Source organism: Metarhizium album (genome assembly GCF_000804445.1).
Source record: "Metarhizium album ARSEF 1941 chromosome Unknown scaffold_21, whole genome shotgun sequence".
NCBI lineage: Eukaryota > Fungi > Ascomycota > Sordariomycetes > Hypocreales > Clavicipitaceae > Metarhizium > Metarhizium album.
The window spans coordinates 188,169-203,607 of record NW_024467595.1 but is presented as its reverse complement, the minus strand read 5'-3'; the positions used below and the strand labels follow the sequence as shown (position 1 = coordinate 203,607).

Below are 15,439 nucleotides of genomic sequence, written 5' to 3'. Positions count from 1 at the left end.
GTATGCGTCTAGTTGAAATATTCAGAGCAACGGCAAGCAAGTCGTCTCGCATGCTCTTATTTGTTAAATCCCTCTAGCTCCGTGCAGCCGTCCTCGCCGGGGTCGAATCCTAGCCGACGTCAAATTGTTGCCTCATGGTAAGCTACATCTCCACGTGGAACAAGTATCGGAGCTTGACCTGGGCCACGTCGTAGCAGATGTACTCGTTGTAGACGAGGTACGCGCCCTGGATGTTGGTTGGACCAGGTGCTATCTTTGTGTCGGGCTATTCCTGTTCATCAGTGAGGTTCCGCCGAGACAAGGGGGACCGAAAGAGCAGTAGGTGGTGATGGGTGATGAACAACGAGGACCACGACCAGGTGTTGAGGATGGCGGAGCCGTTACAGCATGAACAACGTACCATTTTAACACCCCTGAGGGAATCGTGAACCGTCGCCGCGTCCACCCAACTGTTGGGACCGGTACTGCCCATCCCCCATGTACTGTACATGCCGCTCTTCTTGGCATCCTCGCCGGCGGTGTACGACGCATCCGTCAATTTCTGCAGAGGGTCGCCCAGCTCGGCTTCGCAGAGGAGCAAGAGTGCGTGGGCATTGGAAATGTAGGAGCAGCAGTAATTGGCAGATTTGCTCGACATGTCTGCAAGGTAAATACCCTTTCCAAACATGTACCCCGATACGGGAGCTTCTGGCGGTGCGATGCGAAGCCCCTGGCTCAGAATGCCGCCGAAATTGGCGCACCGTGAGCCGTGCCAGAGAAGGCGCCTGTCAGAGGGGATTTTGGTGAACTCCGAGTCGTTGAAGCGTTCGGATTCACCGGCACGTCGGATGCGGAAAATGTTGAAGACCTTGTAGTTGATCCCGTGGGTTGAGCCCTTGGATCCGTCAAGGTAGCTTCGAAGATGGTCAAACTCGGACGACGAGTGATCCAAGGGTGTCATCTCTTCCATGCCCAGGCTTTGGAAGTGGCTGTCCATGGGGTGGACGGTCCGGGCCTTTGAGCGGTCGATTTTCATGATGTTGGAGGCGTCCTTCATGTCGGACAAACTCTCTAGAAGCTCGATTTCCTTCCTAAGAAGAGCTTCATTGTCTATGATTGGCGGACGGTGGCGACCAAACGCGTGGGGGATGAGGGAGTAGTATGTGTTGGAAAGGTGTTCGGTCGCTGCTGCGACAGTCATGTCCCATTGTGAGCTGGCCAGGGTCGGATTGTCCATAAGAGAAGCAAGGTCCTGGAGTTGCTGGAAGCCACGCAAAATGGTGGCTTTGCTGAGCGTTCCGAGAGGCAGCTTGTCGGCGTCGTAGTTGAGAGAGGTCATGGTTGCGGTAAAGAAATTTTGATTGAAGATGAGCTCCATGACTTGTTGGACTGGTTGGGGAAGTGTGCATTCAGGAGGTTTGTTATCCCGCTCATCACGTTCCTTGTTGACGCCGTCGGCTACGTCTTGCTCACCGTTATCAGAGTCATCATCGTAGCTTCGTTCCACAAAGGCGTACTTGTTGGGTTTCGGTTCTTTGGTACGGTCCTTCCAGGCAAGACCGGACTTGTCTTTAAACTTTTTCTCAAAGTGTCTCTTGGCATCATCGAGGGAGCCGTCGCCGAGAATAGCACTCTGTCCCATCTCGCCGACGCGGCCCCATCGGGTCCAAGTTTTGTAAATTGAGCCGTGAATCAGGACCTTTAGACGTCAACGGCTAACTCTGAAATGCGAATGCACACGGAAAAATTGGTGAGCGCGGAGGGCAGAGCGGCCGACATACCTGTAAGCGGTAAAATTTGTTGTGGTTATTTGAAGTGCTGGACTGGTTCAGAGAAGCATCGTAGATCATACCGCTCCGCGGTTCAATATAGACGGCACAGTTCTGCAAGGGACAACGCTCATCAATGGGAACGATGACGTCCTTTTTCTTCAGAAACTGGCCTCTGGATAGTTCCTTGAGTTTTGCCTCAATGGTTTCGGCCTTGGCCGAATCTTTTTCTTGTCGTACTTCTGCTTCTTCATCCTTGAGCTTGACGACCGGGCCTCTAGGCTTTTTGGGGGCGGGCCCGTCATCTGTGTCCTCGGCCAAGTCACTGCCATTGGGGTTGGCCACGGCAATTGAACGCTTCTTTCTGTTTCCATCTGCACGGGAATGAGCCTCTAGAGCTTCGTCGCCAGCTTGATCTTGTTGCTCTTTCGGCCAGAGATAGTTGCTGGGGTCCACGTTTGTCCTCAGCCTGGCCACCTCAGCAGCCCACTCTGGCCTGACGAGCGAAACACCAGCGGCTTCGGCGTCTCTGACTTTAGGAGCCTTTCTGAGGAAGTCCTTCTCGTCACAGACGAGGTGGGTGTTGCGGCCGTTCACCGAGGGGGTCACGGATGCGCCGAGAGATGTGAAGAGGGTGTTGAGGTCTTTATGCGAGTGTCCGGGAAACTTGCCAGAGAAAGCGATGCGATGGTCTCGGAGGGGAGTTGTAGGGACGGCTGCCGGGGCTGCGACTGCCCGTCGACCTCGAGTTGAGGGCATTGACGGTAGGGACTGAGGATGTCTAATGTGGTGAGAAGGACCGTGAAAACGGTCATTTGGAGCGAGGGAAGAATGGCGAGTCGATTCACGGGTGGTCTGTGGTTCAGATGTTGGCAGACGAAAGTGGTGGACAGGCGACGCGGCTGTTTTTATCTCTTCAGCTGGCAAGCAGCCGTCCAAGTCGAGCCGAGCACAAGTGACAAGAGTTACAGTCTGGTGGGAAGCAAAAAGTACAAGTACTCAGGTGCCTAGAGAAGTGCCTTTCAAGCAGAGCAGATAACGAAGTAGACATCGCTTACTATACTACCCCACTAGGTAAGTACTTTTAAGTAAGTTAGGTACTTCCTCCGGACTAGGATTTAATGTACCGCCGTCTCTTCATGTGTACTTGAGTACCTAGGTAGTTACCTACCTAGTACTTTGGGCACTTATTTATTAGCAGGCAGATAACACAAGTACTTGGGAGAGTGGACGAACAGTTAAGATCTACTTGGCCTCAGCCACAGCCGACCCGTCTTGCCTGTCTCAATCCGCGGGCTCACCAAGTACCTACTTGGCTGCCAAGCCCCGCTGCCGCTGCCGCTGTCGCCGTCCCCGCCCAAGCTCCAGGCACCAACGCGCCAAGTCTCCACGCTAGGCAGCACATCACCGCCGACCGACGCGAAGCATACACGACATCACGTGTCGAGCCATTCATCCAAACCTAATTTCAGTCAGCAATTCAACCCGTCCACAGGCAGCTCAAAGAAGACCCATAGAGGCTTACTCTCGTTGTCTCCGTCAGCGATCCCATCTGTTTCGTATGGCCAGTGCACCTCTAGCGATAGCTTGATCTCGGCGATGAATTGTTTCCAGTCCGGTCCTGTGTACTGACGCATTGGACCCGTCTCCCTAAACGTGACGTGTGCCGGCACCGGCTTCTCGATCCAGTGTTGCTGTAGCATCCCCATCTTGAGATGTTTAAGTTAAAGGCCCGGGACTTGGGTGAGCTTCCTAAGAAATTGGTCCCAAAATACTTCCTTGGGCGCCGGGCCAGGCGTACTCGGCGGCAGGGGTCGCACCATTGTGATTTTCCACAGCTCGAGGCTGCGCAGCGACGGTGCGAATTTGGCAATGAGCTTAAGGAGTCGGCGGGAGTCGATATTCATCGTACCGAGACTCAGCTCTTCCAGCCTGGGCATCGAAATGGCCGTTCCGTGGCTGCTACCGTCGATCATCCAGTCAATGAGGTTCAACAGCCCAGCACAATTGGTACGTTGCTCATTGATGCGCAGGTTCCTGAGGTTCGCGGCGTGGGCCAGGAATCTTCTAATAAACAGGTCCGGGCCATCTCGGCTCAAGTCCGTGTGCACGGGCAGCCCGAGGTGCGGGCTGCGCCAGGACAGGTCGATGCACAGGTGCAGCTTCTCCAGGCCCTGCAGCACCGGAACCACGGACGGCTCCAGGAACTCGGGGATGTTGAAGGCGAAATCCCGTAGGTGGTTGGAGTTCCGGGACAAGATTTCGATGCCCTTTATTTTAGTCTTGGCGGCGCCCAGGGCATACAGAACGGCTGCGAATATTTGACTGCAGTACTGGTAGGGGAAGCCCGAGTTCCAGATACCAGTCATTCCCTGGCTCAAGCTCACCCCGGTGTCGTGAAACACCGTCATGTAGCCGTAGCTGTGCCACTCAGCGTTGGGTCCGTCTCTCGACCGACGTTGAGAGTTGACATCCCTGATGACGACACCCTCCAGATTGGGTAGGTTGCGAAAGGCCTCAGCCAGCATATCCCGATGATGCCCAGTGTTCCACAGCGTGAAGTTGTCGGCGTATCTCTCTCTGAACCTGCGCTCCTTTTCGTCGTCTGGCAGAGGCCGCTGGATGCCCTCGGAGAAGCGGTCCAGGCCAATGTGGACAAAGCGCAGGTGGTGGGCGAGTCGACTGTTGGATATGTCTATCAGGGCTTGCAGGCTGTCCAGTGCAATCATAAACTGCTTGCGGACGAAGAATTCATTGACAAAGGTCGTGTAGAGAGCCTGTTCCAGAGAGCGGCAGGTCAGGCGAAGGCTGCCGAGAGCTGGCGTGGGAAGGTGGTATGCGATTCGCAAGAGAACTTCGACGGGTATCTTCTGGAAAGGACGGCCCTGCGGCGCGATGTCTGCCATGGCGGGCGTTTCGAATGCTGATTTAGATGGGATCGTTGGAGTTGTGCCCAGGTCGCTTGGCTGGTGTTGCGAGATATGTCATGTGCCGCGGGAGGAAAAAGGTACTTGACCAGAGCAAGTACCAGACTATCGCGTGCTGAAGTATAGTATCCCGCGGTATGATGGGTTAGCGTATACGCAAGTGTTCTGCCAGGGACAGTATCGGAAAGGCGTCAGGTGACGCGTCGCTGCCAGCTGTTCAGGCCGTGCCCAGCCGACCTTTCGCCTTTCGATCCTGTCTTGCGATTTCCTTTCGCCTTGGACCAGGCTTGACATAACCACCCGTACCCAGACACACTCTCCTCCGTACGGACTTTGTCAGGTAAGTCAGTTGTTATACCGCAATAATCAATATGCGCTATGAACCATCAGATATCTGTCTGGTTGGGCTCCACCGGCATCGACGACTGATCAGGCAGCAGACTGACTGAAGGCTGCGGCCCAGGCAGGCGGGTCGCGACACGGAGCGAACCAACGTTCGATAACCGTCCAGCGCGGGCAATGACCGGGGTTGTGGATATGATGATGGCGCACGCGAAAAAAATATAAATCGTTTCGAGCCGATAGAGTCGGGAAAAGACTTGGCGGACTGACAGCGAGGCGTAGCCGGCTCCAACCTCCAAGCCAATCGTCGGCCTTGTCAAACGGCAGAGGTGGTGCTCAGCCGGGGTCGAAGGAAACCGGGACCCGCAGAGGCTCAACGTCTCAACTGGTCTCGTTGCTCCGGTCACTGTTCAACCAGGCCAGTCAATCCTGGAACAATCATCGGACACCACAGTCTACGATGTACAAGTTGTTTGAACTTTGGACGTCGGCGAAGCCTGGCCCGGCAGTGCCAACAGTCATTTTGATCGCCACAAGCCGCCAACCGCGTGCGGCTGCGGCGGCCAGAGCGATGCGATTCGTCCCACCCGGCCACTGTGGTCCCTGGAGGCTGGAGCAGAGCACGGGGCCGAAGGACGGCATGAATCTGCATCGCGGGTGAAGCTGCAAGTCGGGCTCGACGCAACATGGAAGTTCTGGAATTGACGGCAGACCTGAGCCATGGCCGTCACGTTGGTGTCCGGTGGAGAGTCGGCGCAACGCGGTCAACAGAACAAGGTTTTCCATGTTGCCAAATGCACTTAGTTTCGGGCCAAACTAAACCAATCGCCGACATTCAGCCTGATGCCGCCATCGTCATTTGTCAGGCTTCGTGCTCGTCCTCGGGCCCAATCGCTTTGCCTGTCACCATCCCCCTGTGGGACCTCCCAAAACCCGTACACTTCCTGACGACACGAGCTGATGAGTTGTTTATTACTAGACTTCACTTTCAAGGAGAGCAATGGCCGAGGTCAAAGAAACTCCGCAATGTCTGCAGTCTCTGGGCTCTGGTTTGGAAACAGTTGGTATATCCTCCGTCGCAAAGGCTCAGATCCAAGCAACGCCGTCTATCTCGCCCGCTATATCTATGCCATCCCATTTCCCAATGCCTGCAATCTATACAAGTCCGTAAATTCCAAAAGACCTGACCAAACGAGACACACGGCCCACATCCTTGACTTTGATCAGCCCTCAGTCCTCAGTCCTCAGCCGTCTGTCATCTGATGTTGCTGTTGAAAAGCCCTTGTGCACCCTTGTTCCTTCCATCAATCGCAGCCACGTGGAAAAGCCAACGCGCAGCGGCGACGCCCAACACACTCTGGAGACGATACAACAAAAACAAAGATTCACTAGAAAGGCTCTCGATATGAGGAAAATCAAGGTGGAAGGGGGGGGGGAAGCACAAATCGCTCCCCGACGCCGTCTTTCTCACCGCTGACCGCCGACAGCTGACAGCTCATCCCATGTCCATAAACTCATTCTGCCGCAAGAACCTCGTCGCCAAGTCATCACCTCCTTGCTCGGCTGCTTTCATCCAGTGAACAGCAAGACACATCAGTCCCACGTCATTTTTGACATCGCCATCTTTGCCACTCAGTGCTGGTCCATCTCCCGCTGCAATAGCAGAGCCCATGGCCCGCGTATTCAGGCCAGCATTGGCGAGGCCTGCTGGCCCTGTTACTCCACAGTTACCACGTGTCCTCTCATTTCTTCCGTATCTCTCCATCACTGTCTGCTTGAATACTTCTCGAGGTTTGGAAAGTGGCAAGGTAGTACGCTCAACAAATTCCGGGTTGGACAGAGAAAACAGAGCAAGCTCGCGTTGAGCCGTTGGATAGCCCTCTTTGGCAGTGATGGACCACATTCTCCCCGCATCGTCCAGAGTGTACACAGATGATGCCGGAGGCGGTGTACCCGTTGCCGATGTCTTTGCTTCGGGCAATGCGTGGTTTTCGTTGACGGACCCCCGGGTATGACTGTGAGCTCCAACAACCTCATCAGCCATTTCCATCATGGTCCTGCATACCTCGGACTTGAGCTTCAACGCAGCTAAGCCAGCGTTCCAGAAAGCCTTGCCTCGCTCTGGCTTGTCGAGAACCGTTGACGGTACAAACGCCGCAATGAGCTGAAGGTCGCGAAACAAAGACTTGGGTCGTATTTCAGCATCCCGAAAAAGCCGCTGTAGCTCGCTGGTGATGGCGTCGGTGCTCGCAGAGCCACTTGAAACAATGGATTTCGTCTCCGCGTTGGCTTGTCGCGGTTGGTGCCCGTATCCCGCCGAATGGAATGCAGACTGGATAGCCTGGGAACGACGCTCCCTTACGTTGTCGATTGTGCCATCCAGAGATGTTTGACGATTGTTCGGTCCACGATCCGATGCTGTACTGGAACCTGCATCGGATCGATTTGCTCTGAGCTTTCTCGAGCTATGCCACATCAGTGAGGCAATGATGAGGTTTTCCAGTTCGTTGAGAGCATTGAGTTTGGCAAAAGGATTCGGGTTCACGCTGAACATGTTGAGGAGTCGGCGATATGCCTTTTTGAAGGGAAAGTCGGTTGCAGCCTCTTTGGCTTTATGCCCATTTCCAGTCCCGCTACTGCCTGCATCATCTGCCACGCCGGCCAACGGCCCATCGGGGGACCGTTCAGATGCGCTGTCGCCAGCGTTTCTCAGATTTCTAAAACTCTTCTTCTTCTCAATCACCCTTGGCCTCGTAGAGCTGCGGCTGCCCACCTCTTTGTCCTTCTTTTCTGTTCGTCGTCGGGCGTAGCGATCAAAAGCATCCCTTCTATCTATGCATTGCTGCCCTAACCCGTGGAACCAGGCGTCTGTTTCTGAGCCGCGGGCTAGGACTTGACTCCCTAGGTCTGATAGCAACAGACTCGTGAGTGTCTTCCGCAGCTCGTTCAGGAAGCGGGATTTCTCGTCTTCCGCCTGCTGTTGGAAGATAGTCTCGTTAGACGACGCCGATGTACCAGGGCGCCCCGTAGAAACGCTAGAACTCGAAGGCAAAGTGGCGTGGTGCAGAGGCCCGGAGAAGGTTGTTGAAAGATTTGTCAGGCTTGTAGTAGGAGAATACGCCTTGGACACGCCAGACCCCGGCGTCATGACTGGCTGGAACGGGGACCAGAACGTGCTCACGGAATCGACCGTATTGACGGGGGGGGACTTTTCGAAAGAGTCCTGATTTTCGACCACATCAGATAGCGAGGCAGTCGGTCTCGCAAAGTTGATCCGGGACATGTCCAGGGCATGTTGACTCGCGTTTGGGCTATTCGGAAATCGTCCTCTATCGGACTCGCGTAGCATCCGGGATGGTCTGGATGACGGTGAGCCAAATCGTCTTTCACTGTCGCTCAAGATGCTTGCCGTGTCGTCTCCTGACCACGACTGGTCCCTCTCGCGGGCTCTCCTCCGATCATAAACGACCTTTTCCCGTTTATACAAGTCACTAGACCACAGAACTGGCGCCTCCCGAATGGTCTCACCAACGAGCTTGGAAACACATTTGTCTACCTCACAGCAAAATCGATGTATACGCTCTTCCCCTTGGCAGAAATTCTCGATTCCGTACTTTTGCAGCCACGAGGACGTCATTTCCGCCTGGTCATCGCTCAGCTTGTTAGGACCGCCCTGCTCCTCCGACGCAGCCAACAGGTCCATGATCTGGGATTCGGTGCGGTAAAGATAGGAAGACCCGGGAGCACGGCTGACGTTTGCTCGGGACCTTTGCATGGAGCTCCATCTCCGCGGCATTCCCATGGTCTTCAACGCTTGGCAGATGTCACGGCTATGGCCGTATTCTTTGGAATTTCGCACATCTGTAACGAACCACATCTTGTCGCGCATTGCTCGAACTCGCCTCATCATGCGATCTATCAAGCCTTCGTGGCGCTCTTGACTTTGCTTAAGCCATATCAACCATGCGTCGTATTCCTCAATTGCGCCTGCAGATCTCCTGAGAGAGTCACGTGGACCACGGGAGAAAATGTTTATCAACACTGCAAAACCATTTGCGCGGAGAGAAGGCGATTCAAGGGCACAGAGATTCTTGAGAGTCTTCCAATAGAGGTGAGCGGAAACAAAATCCGCTTGTGCCTTGGATTGCGACGATGCAGCCCTGAGCATTTTGATCAGAACTGGTTCCCCTTCTCCATCCTCCTCTCTGGCTACTCGGGTTGCGACATCCGACGCTGCCGAGTCCCCCGAAGAGGCATTTTTGGGCCTGCTTTTGCCATCATCAGTTCTGTACAGATTCCGATTAGATACTGAATTTTCCGTTGTAATGATTTTATTTTTTGATTTGTATCGTCGGAGTCTAGATGCTCGATTGGTCAGTTGAGGGGCACAATCGCCTTCTGTTTCCAAATTTCTGGGAATCTCAAATTCCTCCACCAGTCTTAGAATCGCATCCCGAATTTGGTGATAACCCTTATCAAGTTCCGGGCCTTGAGTGTCCTCGTCCTCGTCCGTGTCGGTACTTGAAGAGTTGTCGTCATCGTCACCTTCGTCTTCTGGGTCATAGGTCATGGAAGTCGACAGCTTTTTGCCGTCAGACGATAGAAAGAGGACAATCCATCGCTCGGCGCAAGGGTGGCAGCCTCCTTTGACAGCCTCCGGTCCCAGATTCTGGCGCAATTCATGCATAGCGAGTCGCAGGCGGTAGCCATCATCCTCGTATAGGTTTAGCCTTCTCTGGGCATCAGGATCGGCAGAAGAAGGAGAATGCCGCTGAGAGGGCGTATGTGGTTGACCATCTTGTGAGCCTTCTCGTGGGGCCGTTGTTCCATCGCTAACCACGGACGAGAAGCTAGTGCTGATGATGGATGCAGTCTCCAGGTTGTTATTCCGGGAGGTGGGCGCATATACTTGTTGTGAAATAGCTGACAGACCGGATATGGAGGCGGCGCCGGAGCGAAGAGTGTTGGACATGGAAGACAAGGGTCGTCGCTCAGGAAATAATGCATTGGCCAGCGTGGCCAGGTCTGACGGGCTGAGCACCAAGTACGGATGGACTTCCACCGTCTCCCTCAGGGAAGTAATGGATCGGGCGGGAAGAAGCTTGGCTGAAGAATTCTTGGAACGAGATCCTTGAAACCTGGAAAGAATTCTCTCTACGTGACCTTTGATCTGTGGAGGCACTTCCGCCGGCACACAGGTGGCAGAAGGCTTTCCGCTCCACATGCTAGAAACATATTCGTGAGCTTTCATAGCGACTTTCTTGAGGATTTTTTCCCTCGCATAAGGGGTAATGTGATATTCAGCTAGCATGCCATAGGACTCAGGATGGACAATTACCCCCAGAAGGAAAACAAAGAAGAGGCATCTCCAGACGAGCCAGCGAGATGTGTTTTCCACGTATTTGTTGTCCAGCTTTTTGAGGATGGCATTGCCGAGCTCCAGGAGACCTTCGGGGATTCCCGTCGCATCCTCGTCGTCAACCAGTTCGAAGAGTCCCTGGACAGCCCTGTCGTAAAACTCCTGGGCGGCGGCTTCATCAGAGGAATTCCAGTCAGAAAGGTTGAACCGCGTGCCATGTTGGTCCTCGGCACGGTCAAGAATAAAGACGCCTTCCTCGAGAATCTTCATAAGATACCACTCCATATTGGACCTTCCAGACCAGTCGCGCATCCCAGTCCAGATATTGAGCACGGAAATCAGGAAATGTTCACTACTGGACTTGGGCTGCTGGATGAGCCGAGCAAGTACCGTTGCCCAGATGTCAGTTCGTCGTTGATCCTCGGTGCTGTCCGGCCCGGCAGGATTGGCAAAGCAGTAGTGTATCAAAATAGACAAAGGGTCATGGCGCTGGAACGACAAGAGACGTTCTATATCCGAGCTTGAATTGCTTCGGCTAGTCGACACACCTGCGTGTTGCCTGCTGGCAGACCTTCCATGGTACGGCAAAACGGACTCCACTGGTTCCATGCCCTTGTGGAAGCTAAGGAAAGCATTCAACTCGGAGCTTGAGAGGGCGCAGATTCGTGTGGCCAAATAATCAGGATTGGTCCTCAGCTCCGACAAAAAATCCAAAATGGTGTCCCGGGACGTGGCAGAAATCTCATGGAGAAAAGGAGTAATTGACCTCAGCGGGGCAACACCAACGACGGAGCTGGTAGGAGTATCAAGGCTCTCCGAAGAACCAAGAGTGGGCGACGACAGCGGTTCGATGTCTGGGTCCAGAAAAGCATATCGGCGCATTTCGTCACAACTTTTTCGGATGTCCTGTATTGCGTTGTACAACATTACGAAGCCATCTTTGTCGTCTTTTCGAACGCTATCCACCAAATTGCGATTGGCAATATCACCACACCGAGTGAGACGGGCACTCAGGGCTGTAGATATAAGGCTCCTCTGCAAACGAACTCGAGTATTGGCGCGCTTGCGCTCTTGGTATTTGGATAGGCGCACAACATGAGCAAGCTCCTGCAATGTGATGTTTTCATCGTCCTTGTTCAGGTGCTTGGTCAGGTGAGGGTTCGTATACTGGGTCACATCCACCACTAGCGGCTGAGTACGGGGGTGACGAGGGGATCTTTCACTAGGCGGCTCGACTTGACGTGTATCAGATTGCCCATTCGAGTTGCAGCGGTCCTTGGTCTGGGCAAGGACATCCTCGGGTTGTGCTACGAGTGGCCACCGTGAGCTGGCAAGGCCAGAATGTGGACGTTGGCAGCTCCAGCGGTTACTTCCATCCGTATGACGCAATGACATGGGCTGCTGTGGGAAATCTGGCGATCGAGGGGGTGTGCGGGATCGGTAACAGCTTGCCTGGGAGACATCTTTTTGATCTTCAGTGGACGATGGACTGGGAGGCCTGGAGGGACTGGTTGGAGAGGCAGACACTGCTAGCAAGAGGGTACAACATTAGCAAAAGCCACATAGTGTTGATAGGGGACGGACGGTGCAGAGATCGAAGCAGCTTAACTCAACGGGCATCAACATACATGCAGGAGACTTGGTGCGAACCGGCGACGAAAGCGAGCGTTGCATGGAAATCATAGTGCCACCATGCATTCAGGCGCTTGTTGGCGTTGTGCACCAGCGCGAGTAGCTGCTTCTTACATGAAGCCGCCAGCCGGCTGCTGCGCGTACGTCGCCCACGGAGTTTGCGAGAGCGGAAATCTAGAAGGTCAGACGGGGCATGAAGAGTCGAGCTGCACACTTGTTCAAGAAATATGCAGTATACAGGCGTTCTGTCCGAGGAACCAGACGGGCTCGGACGTGGGCTCGGGACTCTGGAGGGCAGACAACGAGTGGAGTCGGCCAACGGGTCGCGGGAGCTCCTAGTCGGATCTCGACGTCAAGAAGAACACAACGGCGGCCAGCACCAGGCCAGTTCCAAGGGAGTGAAGTGGAGGAACAATCAGGGAACAAAAGCCGCAGAGACGTCGGCGTCGAGGACGATGGGACCAAGAGAAGGGGGGAGCGCGGGAATGCGGGTAAAGAGATGGGGTTGGAAGCAATACATAATGATGACCTTGGAAGACATCAATCGAGAGGACGGGAGAAGAGGGGGGACCTTGGACACGATGACACGAGCCAACTGGACCGGACGGAGTCGGTGCTCCCAGAGTCGGCACCGGGGCAAGGAGGGGCGCCAAACAGGGCTTGAGCATGCACTTGCAGCCGGCATCAATGCATGCATGCACTGTAGCGTGCGTGTTTAGGGAGTCTAGACGCTGAACATGGCAGTCAGCTCGTCAGCCGCCGGTCCAGTCTGTAGACACCAGACATCGCGGACGTGGCCGCCAGGGGGGGTGCCGACTGGCCACTCGAGTCAGCTGGCGCTCAACAGCCTGCCACCTGTTGTCTGTATGGACTCGGGAGCGCCGCAGCCAAGTGCCACGCTGGTACTCCGTATAACGTCTGCATCAGGCGGTGCCGTGCCTCCATGGACTTTTTACGTTTTAACAGTGCACTTTGGTACCGAGCAAGAAACAAGTGCACAAACTCGCATCAGCCTGCAACATCGAGAAAACTAGCAGCATGCTCGGCTTCATGAATCATCTCCCTTGCCTGTTTACGGTCATGTCTCCCCTCTGCTCCATCTGGACCTCTGGCCTACTGGCCTCTGCAACGTGCTCCGTATCGAAGCCACGGATGGCGCTCACGCATCCTTGTTTCCACGCGGTGATTGTCCCGCCAAGAGATATGCGATTTGTATGCTTTCGTTCCCTCCCTCTCTGCTCTTTAGTTCTCTGACCAACAGAAGTCCGCTTTTGTTCCAGCTTCCTGGTCCATGGACCACGGTCCAGTCGAGCAAGCAGTCGATGCCGCCAGCCGGCTGCTGGAAGAACGACAGGCGAATGATGGCACATTGCTTGTCCAAGTCTCCATCTCCATGAGCGGTCCACTGTAAACTTGATCAGTCGTCAACTGGCCGAGGCCGCCAATACTCACAACTTTTCTCAACCATGTCCCGTACAACGACAACAGCCGATCCGCAAGATCTCGCGAGGAGATCCTCTCCCTTCTCAGGTCAGCAAGCACTTCACAGGCACGCCTTCATTCAAAATCGTGGCGGGCCATACGGTCGCAAGTTGCCTCCGTCCCAGGCAGAAGTCGTCTCGTCTTGTACTGTAGCCACGCTTTGCAGTTCAACTCGATATAAAACTTGCGTATCACGCGGTGGCAGCAAAGCAGACAACCGATCCAACAAACGCTTAAACCTCATACTTCGGGTGCGCACCCAGCAAAGCAATTAAATACTAGGTGGTCACAACTTCCTGCAACCAGCAATGGCGGCCAGCCGTGCCCTTGCTGAGTTGGCATTGCAGACAACACATGAGTGCATCCGGTCTGCATAGGCGCCTCGACGCAGTGCTCCCAGCTAGCCAGTCTCGAAATACCAAAGTTCGATAGAGCTCACGGGGGAACAACATCACGTCCGTTTGCTCATTAGAGCCGACTTGTCTCGCCGCCAATCCGACACCGCCCCAACCTGTCCATCAACGTCCGCCCGTCCGCCCCCCACAAGCTGGCCTGGTACAACCATCCACACCGTCCTATCCAATCCATGCTATCCACGAAACCGTCTTGGCCATGGCCCAATCCGCTTCCTCCACGCCACAAGTTTGCAGGGCTGCATGCACGAGGCTTGCTGTGCCAACGCACATCTCGACCTGATCATGCGCCAGCTCACCACACGCCAGGAGATGGTTCAATCACCCGGCTAGCTGGCAGTCTCCACGAGCTGGGAAGCGATCCCATCTGCTGCGTGGCCAAGTCTAGAAATAGGGCGTGTATTATGTCGAGATAGATAATTTTGTTTCATGGTCTTGGTCTGACCCATGACATGAAAGCAACAACTTGGCCGTGTCGCGTGCAAGTAACTAATGCTTGTTAACCACTTGAATTGCGGTCTAGTCAATTTGCCAAGCAAGCGGTCCACGTTGATCCGATTCCCCATGTGCGGACACGAGCGTGCCTTCAAATTGCCTGCATTCTTGAGGGTAGATGTATACTTGGGAGCGCAACGCCCGTGCCGAACACTCACGGCCTTTTCACTGTATCACGGTTGTGAAGCCAGACGCAAAGGCATGTCCATCGATGACAAACTAGGCAGCGTGATCCAATATCCAACTATTCAGTTGCTCAGGAATACCATCATCGCCGGCACACATGTCAAATGGTGATGAGTGGCTATGGAGGACCCAAATCACTGGCGCGAAAAAATGTCCCAAAAGCATGGCTCGGGCAAAGTTTTGAACCAAACCCTTTCCGACACGAGACGACTGGGGCCAAGCAAGGTCTCGTATGGTATTTTGCAATTGAGCGGCTCCAGTGCGTGATACGAAGCCATTTACCAGTGTAGTGAGATTATTCCAATATCTAATGAAGCAGAGTCCCCCGTGTAGCAATGTTTCTAAAGGCCTGGAAAGTAAATTCATCTTGCGTTTATGTCCTCCTGTACTCAGCGCTCACGTATGCGGCCCTTGTCAATCCGTGCAATGCCCTAAGCGAAGGTTGTGCCATCAGCATCGGCTGCAGGAGAGCAATTGGGGCCCGTTGTCGCGACTCGCTGGCGCTTGTTGATTCTGTGAATTGCAGAATCAATGCGACAGTACGGAGTACGTCGGATCCGAGATGATCTTCCCGTCGACTCGTCACATTCCATGAGCAAAGTGCTGCTGCGACGGGATGCGAGGGACAAATGAGGCGCGGGTCTCCCTTGGCGGAGCGAGCGAGCTGTGAAGACTTGAGAGAGGGAGGGAGGGGGAAAGACGGAGAGAGAGAAGGTGCTCCTGTGCCGAGTACTCCTGTGCCGAGTACTCGGTACGGAGTGGCGGCAAGGCCCTGCTTGTCGCCCTCGAATTGGCCTTGCGGCTGCGAGGCAACCGTTGCACCAACAACAACAAGTCTCACCAGTTGGCAGTGAC

At 54.5% G+C, this 15,439-nt stretch overlaps 3 protein-coding genes across 3 annotated transcripts; all 3 read right to left on the bottom strand.

Annotated features, from left to right (window-relative positions):
• Nucleotides 1–142: 142 nt before the first annotated feature.
• Nucleotides 143–2,507, bottom strand: MAM_06486 (poly polymerase 2 ADP-ribosyltransferase 2; the record flags this gene model as incomplete). Its single annotated transcript, XM_040825284.1, has 3 exons — nucleotides 143–265; nucleotides 401–1,678; nucleotides 1,761–2,507. The coding sequence occupies 3 exons, from the start codon at nucleotides 2,505–2,507 to the stop codon at nucleotides 143–145; spliced, it is 2,148 nt and encodes a 715-aa protein (XP_040676711.1).
• Nucleotides 2,508–3,184: 677 nt separating this feature from the next.
• Nucleotides 3,185–4,654, bottom strand: MAM_06485 (F-box domain, Skp2-like protein; the record flags this gene model as incomplete). The annotated part of the gene is made up of 3 exons (XM_040825283.1): nucleotides 3,185–3,210; nucleotides 3,274–3,457; nucleotides 3,524–4,654. The coding sequence occupies 3 exons, from the start codon at nucleotides 4,652–4,654 to the stop codon at nucleotides 3,185–3,187; spliced, it is 1,341 nt and encodes a 446-aa protein (XP_040676710.1).
• A 1,858-nt stretch (nucleotides 4,655–6,512) lies between these two features.
• MAM_06484 (uncharacterized protein) lies at nucleotides 6,513–11,771 on the bottom strand (the record flags this gene model as incomplete). Its single annotated transcript, XM_040825282.1, has 1 exon — nucleotides 6,513–11,771. One exon carries the CDS (start codon nucleotides 11,769–11,771, stop codon nucleotides 6,513–6,515), a length of 5,259 nt encoding a protein of 1,752 aa, XP_040676709.1.
• Nucleotides 11,772–15,439: the final 3,668 nt, after the last annotated feature.